The sequence below is a fragment of the Telmatherina bonti genome (assembly GCF_933228915.1).
Source record: "Telmatherina bonti genome assembly, chromosome: 15".
Taxonomy (NCBI): Eukaryota; Metazoa; Chordata; class Actinopteri; order Atheriniformes; family Telmatherinidae; genus Telmatherina; species Telmatherina bonti.
This window is the reverse complement of record NC_136613.1, coordinates 7,399,958-7,411,963: the sequence shown is the minus strand read 5'-3', so window position 1 is coordinate 7,411,963 and position 12,006 is coordinate 7,399,958. Positions and strand designations below refer to the sequence as shown.

Sequence of the window (12,006 nt, the reverse complement as noted above, 5' to 3'; positions counted from 1 at the left end):
AAAAAAACTATCCTCACTGATGCATAGACTAGAAAACAGCCTTTAAATAGGCGTCCACTACAGTGGACACAATGCTTCAAAGGGTTAAAAGTGTGGACAGAATCATATAAGTTGTTTATTTTTAAAATAAACCCCAGATGTCCACATGTCTACTTGCGTCATTATTGGTAAAAAAAATATGTATTTCATAACAACTTCTTTTAAACTTTGTCACTTATTAAAAAGTCCACATTTTGAAAACCGTTTGACCTTCAGTTCGTCTCTATTTGTCTCTCTGCTACTTCGTCTGCTAAGACTTCCATCCTTCCATTCATCCATCCATCCATCCATCCTTCCCTTCATCCATCCATCCATCCAATGCTCCGTCCATCCATCCATCCTTCCATTTATCCATCCATCCATCCTTCCATTTATCCATCCATCCATTCTTCCTTCCATCCAATGCTCCGTCCATCCATCCATCCTTCCATTCATCCATCCATCCATTCATCCAATGCTCCGTCCATCCATCCATCCTTCCATTCTTCCTTCCATTTATCCATCCATTCATTCTTCCTTCCATCCATCCATCCATCCCTCCCTCCATCCTTCCTTCCACTTATCCATTCTTCCTTTCATCAATCCATTAATCCATTCTTTCTTCCATCATTCCATCCATCCATCAGTCCATCCACCCATCCTTCCATTATCCCTTCCATATGTCCTTCTTTCCATCCATCCTTCCCTTCTTCCTTCCATTTATCCATCCATCCATCCATCCATCAGTCCAACCATCCATCCTTCCATTCTTCCTTCCTTCCATTCATTCTTTCTTCCATTCATCCATCCATCCTTCCATTTTTTCCTTCCATCCATCCATTCTTCCTTCCTTCCATCATTAATCCATTCTTCTTTCCATCCATCCATTCTTCCTTCCTTCCATCATTAATCCATTCTTCTTTCCATCATTCCATTCTTCCTTCCTTCCATTTATCCATCCATCCTTCCATTCTTCCTTCCTTCCTTCCATCCATCCTTTCTTCCATTCATCCATCCAATCCTTCCATTTATCCATCCATCCTTCCATTCTTCCTTCCTTCCTTCCATCCATCCATTCTTCCTTTCATCCATCATTAATCCATTCTTCTTTCCATCATTCCATTCATCCTTCCTTCCATCTATCCTTTCCATCCATCCTTCTATTGTTCCTTCCATTTATCCATCTTTCCATCCATCTTTCCATCCATCCATCCATCAGCACCCCAGATAACAGTTATTCAGTGTTTATCGTGCCATTTCACAGGAATCAACAATGTTCCATCTGATCTTATCTCCCAGCTGGATCATATACAGGAACCACCAAAAGAAACAAATTAACTATTCTGATATCACACTCGCTTCCACTCCACATCAACTACTGGTGGCTTCATTTACCATCTAAAACTATCAGTGAGTGCTACTTTATTTTACTTACTGTATAGGTTCTTCCTCTTTCTGAGAGATTCGACTTGACTTGTGCATCAGTCTAAAATTGGATGAACCAGCAGGAAGAAGGAGAAGAGCATCTCCTTCCTCTGCTTCAGGTTGTGACACCGTGTCACAACCACCTACAACGACGACATGCTTTAAAGTGATTAGATGTCAGATTCTTTTAAATGACTGTAAATCCACCAAATCACATCAATAAACACCACAGTTTGAGGAGAATGACTCAACCTTGCCTTGATTCTCATTTCCCAAATACATCCATGATCCCTGCCCTCACTCCGCCTGAGATGCGGGGGACCTCTCCATTCTATCATCTCTGTCAGATGAACATTAAATGTTTATTTTCTGTATAATCTCAGAGAACACACACCTGATTATATCAAAAGACAGACCATACATGATATACCTTCTGATCTTACAGTGTGTGGTGTGCACTTCGGAGTATTCTTCAGCAGATTATCAGGTTGTTTACACACAATTTCCCAAATCTCAAACAGTCAAGTGTGGCTTTAGCGTAAACAAACATGGCAGACAAACAGGAAAAGTTGAATTGAAGCTTGGTGGGGGGTTCCTACCATCGCCATCTTGGCAGGGGCATGCGTGTCGTCTTGCCCAGAAAATACAAATATGGGCAAAGAGGTGGAGCTGAGAGGGGGACTGTGAGCATCATGGTGGATGATTGACATCCCGAGCTTTCTGTAGCTAAGAGCTAACCGAGCTAACCCCAAGATAACAGGAGCTAACCAGCTAACGGAGGTAAGCGGGCTAAAGCTAAGTCACGTTGTTAACTGGCTAAAAACCGCGGTTGTTCTACGTTCTTCTTACTTGAAGCAGGAGATTGGGTACCTGTCAATCAAAAGGACACGCCCCTAAATATGCCGAGTTTTGCGATTAAATTACTTTTAAACAGGCGAGTTAGAAAAATTTTTTTGAACCAGGCTGTAAACACGTTTAATGACGTTTCAAGGAAGGGTGAATCTACGATGCTATCAAAGGATGCGAGATGCATGAAGATGCTAATGGTTGCTACACGGAACATACTTCTTCCATGTGTCAAGCACTTACTTCCTGATCAATACAACTTCCTGTGCGACCGCTTCCTGTTACTGTCAACTGCAGCTCTTAAAGGGACCGTGCAAAAATACAGAACAACTGGGTCGAATCGGGACAACAGGGCAAACTGAGATCTACGCCGTGATGGAAATATGTTTACGTTTTTTTGTGCAGATGCTGCTTTTTGTGCCTTTTGTTTTTTATTGGTCATGTTATTAGTTGGTTATGTTTTTGCCTGTTTGTGTTCAAGATGACCCAAAAAGTTATGGACAGATTTTTATTCAATTTTTGGCACTTGTTGGAAATGTGAAAAGGAAGAACTGTTGTAATTTTGGTGGTGATCCGGATCACCGTTTGGATCCAGGAACTTTTTAAAGGATTCTATAACATTGGGTACGGTTACGAGGTGCTTTTTAATTCGGAATGAATAATTCTGAATTAAATAATAGGTTTGTGCTCTCCAAGGGCTTTTCTAGTTTATCATATAGAATTAGAAATCTTTTACTTATATTAAAAACACCACAGCCTGACAGACAATCGCAACACAAACTGACAAACTCGCACATCAGGAAAACCAGAGATGTCGACATTAGTGTAACTACCGTCCAGCTGTCAATCTTCTGTTTCCAAGGCAACAGGCTACTCTCATGGCTTCATTATGTCACCCTCTTTCTGTCATGTCTTCATATCCATCAGCGAGTCTGACGGAGAGCAGGGTCATACTAAGGAGGTGTGTCTGCTGATGTCTGATAAACACCTTCATTTTTCTGTCTCCTCTCAGACCGACATGAAGGGGGGTCCTACAGGAAGGATGATACCAGCTGTGGTTCAGCCGCAGATGCTGACAGGAATTTTACAAACTCTGGTTTCTACATTCAACTTAAAGTGAAGCCAAAGACTCTCTTTGGTTTTTCTTGCAGGCAACAAAGCAGCCCAATACATCAGAGTTTATTTATCAGTTTGTTAAAGAGCTTTTCCACTTCTGATGAACAGCGACACTTTGCAGTACATTGTTATTTGTGTCGTTTATTGTTCAGCACAAAATCCCAGAAAGCATTAAAAATCTGGTCCTTAACTGCGTCTAACATGACAAATAACAGCTGTCATTATTTATTAAAGAAAAACTGAACCACAAGACAGCAGCGATGTGGGATTGAGCAGCTGCAGAGGCTAATTTTTCTGGAGGAATTTTAGTAGAGTGTCGTTTTGGCTTGTTGGTTTCTGCACCACAGCGTTTCAGCGGGTTCAGGTCTGGACTTCAGATTTCTTTGCTGTGTTTGAGATCATTATTCTGCTCATATCAGCAAAACATGAGCACGTGACTCTCGAATACTGCAGTACCCAGAGGAGTTCATGCTCCACTACTGACTGAAGGTGTCCAGGTTTTGTGGCTGCAGAACAAGCCCAGATAATCACCCTTCCACCACCGCACGCGGTAGTTGGTTTGTGCTGATATGCTGGGATTTTATTGTGCATTCTGAGCAAACATGCAAGAGAAGCATCTTAGGATGCGTTCACATCAGGACAGTCCGCTAGACTCGGTCCGACTGGGGACTCGGCACAGTTGTAGGGGGGTGTAACCCATGCGGACCGAGATCGTTTTCACGCTGCACTTTGGTCAAACCAGCCAAACCGTTAGAATATATTCCCATTCCCACCAGAGGTGGCGCTGCACTAGTATTTAGCAAAAAAAGAGGACAAGACCCGTGTGAAGAAGAAAACTCTGTTGTGAGTTAAATATAGAGCACGTAACTATGGCTGTTTTGGGTTTTTGTTGTGTCTTATGCAGGTATACTGCAGAAATCCGCTGCAACAATGGACGCAGTATGAACACCAGACAAGGCCGAGGACCCTTAACGCCATCGCTATGGATTTACCCACAATGCAATGCTAAGCTAAATGCAGTAAGTGACCTTTTTTGTAGTCTGTTTCATGTATTTGGTCCACTTGAAACGGACCAAGACCTGCGTTTGTAGGCGGACCGAGTCCGCTTCTTTGATCTGAATCAGAATTCGTTTGCCGCGTTCACATTTCCCCAAACAAAGCGGCCTTTCCGAGCAAACGGACTCAAATTTGGCTCAAAAAGGCCGATGTGAATGTCTTTTTCTAATTGTGCTGCCACGAATTTCAATATCCAACATGCTAAATGAGGCCTGGAGAGCCTGAGACGAAGCTCTTTTACAGTTCCTCTGAGCGTTGGCCAGTCTAACTCGCGCCTGAACCTGCTGGGACGTCCAGTCCCGGAAGACTTCACATTTTCTCTTTGTCAGAAAAACTTCCTCTCTGTTGGATGATGAACTCGAGAAAGTTTGAAAAGGACTTTATGAAGTCCCAGCCTGATGGTTTAACAACAGAAGATCCCTGCCGATGCCTTTCTGCCTTAAAAACCTGCAGAACTGATTAAATGTCCACTTTTATGGGACATTTTGTAAACTATGACGTGCAACACGCCAACTTGCATTTACCTAATTTTAAGACTTAAACCATATATTTATACTTATACCTGTAGAACACAGTAAGGTGTGTGTTCAGCAGCTGTTACACCTTTATCTGCAGATGGTTAAGAGTCTACTCTTTATAAGTGTGTGTCTGTGTAGTTTCTGTGCTCCTCTCGCACTGTAGCTTCAGGTTAGTGAAGACGCACGAAGAAGTGAAAACGAATAAAGTTAGATACCTTGACATCTCGGTGGATGACGTTGTTGTCGTGGCAGTAGCGCAGCGCCTCCAGGATCTGTCGCATGTAGTGACTAAAGCAGAAAAAACATTTATTTTACCTTCAACACAAAATCATAAACAGAGAAGAAAAGCCAAGGCTCACCTGGCGACTGCCTCGCTGTAGACGAAGCCAGCATCCGCCCTCTTCACAATCTCAAAACACAGGTCTGCTCCGTCCATACTAACAAAGACAGGAAAGACACACACACTCAGTGTGGCGTAAAGGGCACGGCAGGAATACTGGTGAAAAGAAAAGGTCGATCTTATTAAAGCCTTTCTGGGGTTGGTTGTTGGAGGTGAGGTGGAGGTTCAGGTCAGCGTAGAAGCTGTAATTATAACCGGCCTCTGTGGGGTTGGAGTAGAAACACATGGATCTCCAGAGGCACCAGCGGTTTTTTGTTTTTTTTTAAACATTTATTTATTTATTAATTCCATTCAATAAATCAAAACATATTTTAAAATTTGAATGAAGTTAAATTTGAATGAAATAAGGAGCAGCAGAAGTAAATTCTTAGATTATCTGCCCCCTTTTCACCAAACCATCAGAACGGTATGTAATCAAACGTTTCAGTATCAGTCCATGTGTGAAAACAATGATTCCTGTTCCCTAAACCACTCTTTCACAATCTGAATTAAAACACTTTCCCAATAAATCTAATGGAAAAGTGTTTCTAGAGTGTATTTCACAGGAAAATAAATATCAAGACAACCTTTTTACTTCAGGAAAGACCAACTATGGACCGCTTGGACGAGTCTCTCTCAGGTTTTAAAGGTTTTTTTTTTCTGAAGTAACACAAACGACTCAAATCAAATGTTTCTCAAACAGTGTGCTGTCTTTCTGCACAAGCCTCTTAATGATGTGTGTCGGGTGTGTTGCAGCAGGGAAACATCTAAAACCTGCAGGACAACTGGCCAAAGAGGTACAGGGTTGGTGATCCCTGCCTCAGGTTCAAATCCATCATAGAAACTCATAAATTTACAGAAAAAAAGGAAACTCGAAGCTTGTACATGGTACAGTCAACACTTTCTAAACTTTTTTTCAGACTGGAACACAAGTCTAAACCAGAAAACAGCAACGTTAGGACATATTTCATGGTTCTGCCATGTGTCTTTCGCTACTCCTTGCTGCTAGCTTTCAGTTTTCATTGCAAAGCGATGCGACAGACCTTTTATTTGTGGGGTTTGCTTAAAATTAGCAGAAGCGCTAAAGCAAACTGTTGTTGTTACACGCCATAAGTTTGGAGTTTGTTGTGTGGATGGCGATGACTTGCAGAATCGTTTAGGAGAGTTTCTTCTCATCATTTTGGTGTAGGACGTGTGAGGACTGATGTGAGTTAATGCTGCACAGATTTCACTCAGCGAGGAATTCCTTTCAATCTCTCCTGGAACTAACATGTCTGTTCCAATCATTTCCACCACAGGAGCTGTACATTAAATAGACGGCTATTACAGTGACAGCTTCCCGGCCCAGTTAAGACCAGACCGCCGCCATTGGTGTCCAAGTGTCTCAGTACACAGGGAAGAGATCAATAAGCTGCTGGGAGGGAAAACAACATGGACAGTTGCCATCTGATCACTCATATTTCAGCAGCGGACTAAGAGCTGACATCTGGAGCCATCTGCGCTCATCTGCCACGTTGGCTCAGCGATCTGGTCGGAAATAGCCGCAGCACTTCGGGAACATTTTGATCTTCTGTGTGCAGAGCTGAGCGTGCACCAAACGTGTGCTCAAAAAGCTCCGTGAGCGTGACAATCCCTTTAAAATGGGGCTCACTTGCATTTTCCTTGAAAGTTTTTTCTCTCTGCGGCGAGCCGTGTGATGGAGCCGCGCGCTGCCCGAGCGCTCGCCTGTTCAGCGATAACGGAATTACACGATAAAGGAATTAGTTCTGGAAGAAGAGGAGAGATGAAGATACGGAGCGGGCCGGGAGGAGATTCGGGAGAGGCGCAGCTTTTAGAAAGGCTGGAGGTAGCAGCAAGTGTGAAATCTTAATCTCATCTTTTCCGCCTTCGTATACGCGGCGCTGCGCTCTCGGCGCACTCACCCCACCCCCGTCCTCATCCTCAGCTAACAAGCTTCTTCATATGAGCAGTGATTACATAAAGCTGCTGCAAGCCTCGCTCTCTCTGTCCTGCTGCCGTCCTCTCCAACCACAACTCCCTCCACCTGTCGTCCTGGAGACGCTGCAACATCCACCTGCAGGTACGACGCGTCCCTCCCCCTCATGCGTTCGTTTGATGAGACCTAGCGGGACTTACAATTCAAACACCATGTAGAGCATCCCTTCTGAGCTGTAGGTCTCCAGCAGCTCTACGATGTGGGGGTGCTTCAGCATGTGGCAGATACTGGCCTCCCGCTTCAGGTCTGTAAACACACAGAAAGGAGAACAGCATGTTAGTATTTCCGCCGTTTTGGGGCTTAGCGGCCACATATGTGGACATTTTCCTCTAAAAGTACAAATCAAAACATAATCCTTTGTTTTTATGCTTTTAAAGAGGAACAAAAAAGCGGTGAAAACAAAAAAATGGATGTAAAAAAGTTTCTTGGGCCTTAAGGGGTTAAAACTAATTCTGATAAGTGTGTGTCATCTGGCCTGCAAGGAGCAGCATCAAGAAAAACATAAAACTGAACAATAAACTGATTAATTTCCTAGTTTTGTGCTGAGATGAATCAGGTTGTGGCATGACGGATTTTCCCTAAATAATAAAAATTAATTAATTACTTAATATGCAAAATAATAATTATCTTTTTTTTTTTTTTTTAATTGCCTTGTCCAGCATTTAAGCAAGCAGACTGATGTTTTAGATGCTGTGTTCTGCTGAGCAAATTTATTTTGCCATGAGGAGCTTTTATAGATATAATGATCCTCTTGTATTTCTGGTTTCTTATTTTATTTTTATTTGTTTTGGTTAATTGTTTGTATTATCGAGTTCATGCTGCTGGACCAGACCGGAAAGGACAGAATAGAGACAGAAAGAGAACAGAGATGAAAACAGAGAAAACAAAAGAGATAAATGCATACATGTATATACACATACGTAACCCCCTACATACATTTGTACATACACACACACACTAATAATTTAAAAATTAATATGATTTTAAAAGTGAAAATTTGCAAATAATTTAAAATAAATAATTATAATAATTATCCTGCAGGATATTGCACTGAAATTACAACATGTTTTACTTTAACTTATTAGTTACTTTTTACACTCTTTTAGAAGAAAACTTCATTTTGGTTTTGGAGCTTTGGAGGAGGCGACCCATGAAAAAGCAAACATTTTGTTTTCTTGGCATTTCACATTTTCCTTTTATTTTTTTCCCCATTAAATTATGGTGTGAAAAGTCCTTTTTTTCCCCATATAAAGTCTTTATTTGTACACTAAAAACAGGGAATGTTTATTGTTTATTAGCATGTGTCAGGGTCATTACAGTGTTATCTTCTGCTTCTTGGTATCTCTTAAGGGCAGAAGACAAGTATGTGATTGTGCACAAGAGGGTACTGAGCAGTTTTTACCATAAAGCGATGCAAATTGTTTCAGAAACTGTACGTATGCGTCATGTTGGGCTTTATAGGGTTCACTTTAATGCAGGTATCGTCATTTCCTCGTCTTAAAACCAGTAAACTAACATCGGTTCAGGGTGGCCACTCATGGAAACCCTGCATCAAGCTGCAGTAGGACCATTTACATCTGCATTGTTTTCCAGACACAATGTGGGAAAAACTTCCAGCCGCTTCATGTTGAGAAGCAACAGTCATCAAACCAGTTTAATTATTTATGTAATGAGACTTGTTTTTAAACCAGTCAGAAAGCGGTGGCTCAGGAAGCGCTGCTGGTGGTCTTTGTCTGAACCGTCAGGTGTGTCGACTTCCCAGCTTTCCACCGAGGCGTCTCAGACAATCCTGCCCACCTCAGGGTCTGTCTGGAATTATAAACGGAAAATGCACAGCGCAGCACGAGGGGTGTCTCATATGCAAATTGGAAACAAGTCCCAGCTCTCCTTTGCTTCAGGTGCAGTTTATATCAACCCTTTTACTACAGTCAAACGACGCATATCGACCACTTTAATTGGTTCCTAATGAGAAGGAGGGTTGATGGAGGGGGGTACTGATGCTGAAAAACACAATGAGGGCTGGTTGTTTACTGGAATCACTGGGGAGAAATCACAGACAAGGGAAAAAATAAATAAAAAAACAAACAAAACTGTGTCTCTGGAGACAGAAAGCAGGGAAAATGTTCATTTTTAAAGGACAAAAATAGGGAAAATAGCTGGAGATTTTCTGATAGAAACAGATTTGTGATGACAGTTGTATACGGAGAGAAGGGGGGGGGGGGTGGGGGGGGCAGCGGAGCCAAATCAATAATCTGTCCCTGTCTCGGATAGAAAATTGATCTGTCATGTAAAATGGGCTGAATAAAGTGAGAGGTGGCTTAAGGAATCTTCAGAGGTGGAGTGCACCAGAGGATCAAATTGAGCCAGACTGAACAGCTACAGTAAAGCCGAGCACTGCAGCAAAACCAATCATCTGCGACAACTGCATCCCATTATTATCAGTCCAACCTGAACTCTACCCACAAAGTTCCACAGAAATAAATATCAGGCTTCATAGAAAACATCCGACGAGGAGCGAGTATTCATTTAGTTAGTCATTGTACCTTATTTGTTTTTATTTTAATTCCTCTTATGGTTTTGGGGTGCAGCAGCCCTGCTGTAAAAGCAAACATCCATCTGATCCCTGCACGTCTACAGCCATAACAAAAGTAAAACTAATGATAAAACTATATACAACACAAAGGCATTGTGAGTCTGCGTGAGATGGGGATAGAAAACGTTCGCTGGAGGAAACGTTCTATAGGTCTGAAAGTTCCACTTTTGCTACACGCTTCAACAATAAATGCTACAATAAGTGCTATGTTTTTTTCCTGTCTGTAAAGCGTCTTGAGATGGCATTGCTGTGATTTGACATTATATAAATAAAGTTGAATTGAATTGAATTACAGCTCCTCTAGCTGCGAGCAGAGTCCCAAGAAAGGCGAGCTGTGGCTTTATTGTCAGAGAAAACATCCAACGGTTTCTCGCTGGGAATAAAGGCTGGAATTGTTAACAGCTGTTTATACTGAAGCTTATATCTACAGTATAAAGATGCCTGTAAAAGACCTGTAACAGACATATAATAAACGATAAGAGCTGTAATAAACCTATAACAGAATTGTAATAAACCTATAATAGACTAGTAATAGACATGTAATAGACTTAACAGACCTGTTATAGACCTATAACTTACAGGTAATAGATGTATAATAGACCTGTACCTTACCTGTAATGGACCTATAAGAGATGTGTAAAATACCTGTAATAGACCTATAACTGACATGTCACAGATCAGTAATAGACCTATGAATGACCTGTAATAGATCTATAACTGACCTATAATAAACCTATAACTGACCTCTATAATAGACTTGTAGTAGACATAAAGTAGACCCGATAATGTACTATAATAGACCTATAACATACCTGTAATAGACCTATAATAGACTTGTAATAGACACAAAATAGCCCCTATAATGTACTATGAGACCTATAACTGACCTGTTATAGACCTATAATAGACTTGTAATAGACATAAAATAGACCCTATAATGTACATAATAAACCTATAACTTGCCTGTAATAGACCTATAATAGACATAACTGACCTGTAATAGACCTATAACTTACCTGTAATAGACCTATAATAGACATAACTGACCTGTAATAGACCTATAGACTTGTAATAGACATAAAATAGACCCTATAATGTACATAATAAACCTATAACTTGCCTATAATAGACCTATAATAGACATATAACTGAACTGTAATAGACCTATAGACTTGTAATAGACATAAAATAGACCCTATGATGTACATAATAAACCTATAACTCCTGTAATAGACCTGTAAGACATAACAGACATAGACCCTTTAATGTACTATAATTGACCTATTAGACATAATAATATACCTATAATAGATCCTATAATGTACCTATTATTGGCTTTAATAACTATAACTGACATTTATTGTTGGAGCTTTTTGCAAAAATGTAACATTCAGGGCTACAGGAAGTTTCTTCTAGTGATCTGTTCAGATCTCTTAGTCCTTGTTAAAGCTTCAGCAGCAGCACCTGGATGAGCTGCAGATAATGCTCTTTTTTTTTTTTTTTTAATGAAATCCTGTTAAAAGACCATTCCAGTAAATCCAGTCTACTGGAAATGAATGAACGGAGGAGTTTCTTACTGGGAGACCTGGGAGAACTTTACATTCTGTTGTTGATGGTAAAAAGCTTCTTAGTGAAGCTTGGATGTCGCTGCTGGAAGTTAGATCCAGCTGTTTATCAACGCTGACCGTCTTCTCTTTCCTACAGAATAATCTGTTTTGTCTCTAGAACATTTTTACCATCCGGGTGTTTATTTGCTACATATGACCGTACACTTTGTCTCCATTTCCTTCCAACCACCAGCAGCAGCATCTTGGGATTTTTCTCCTTTTTCTTTTCAGACATGATGACAAAAGTTTGTTATAAAGCTGCTGGTGTGTTGATGCAATACTATAAAGTACGGCGGAGTCACTGTGCTGGATGCTGCGGGGCAGTTTCAGCTCCAGGAACGTGAATAATGAATGTTGGTGTACTTTATAACAAGTTTTACACACACATACAGAATTTACTTTAATATCAGTGTTTAAATTAAAACAGGAAGACATGAAGCAGAGCATAAGAC

General features: G+C 40.9%; 1 protein-coding gene across 1 annotated transcript in view; it reads right to left on the bottom strand.

Annotated features, from left to right (window-relative positions):
- caska (calcium/calmodulin-dependent serine protein kinase a) overlaps nt 1-12,006 on the bottom strand; it is a gene marked incomplete at its 5' end in the record, with an annotated part of 120,562 nt that overhangs the window by 79,454 nt on the left and 29,102 nt on the right. The window contains 3 exons of the mRNA XM_079254304.1: nt 5,195-5,267; nt 5,339-5,416; nt 7,495-7,600. Coding sequence (XP_079110430.1) covers nt 5,195-5,267; nt 5,339-5,416; nt 7,495-7,600 — 257 coding nt within the window. The remainder of the gene's footprint in view (nt 1-5,194; nt 5,268-5,338; nt 5,417-7,494; nt 7,601-12,006) is intronic.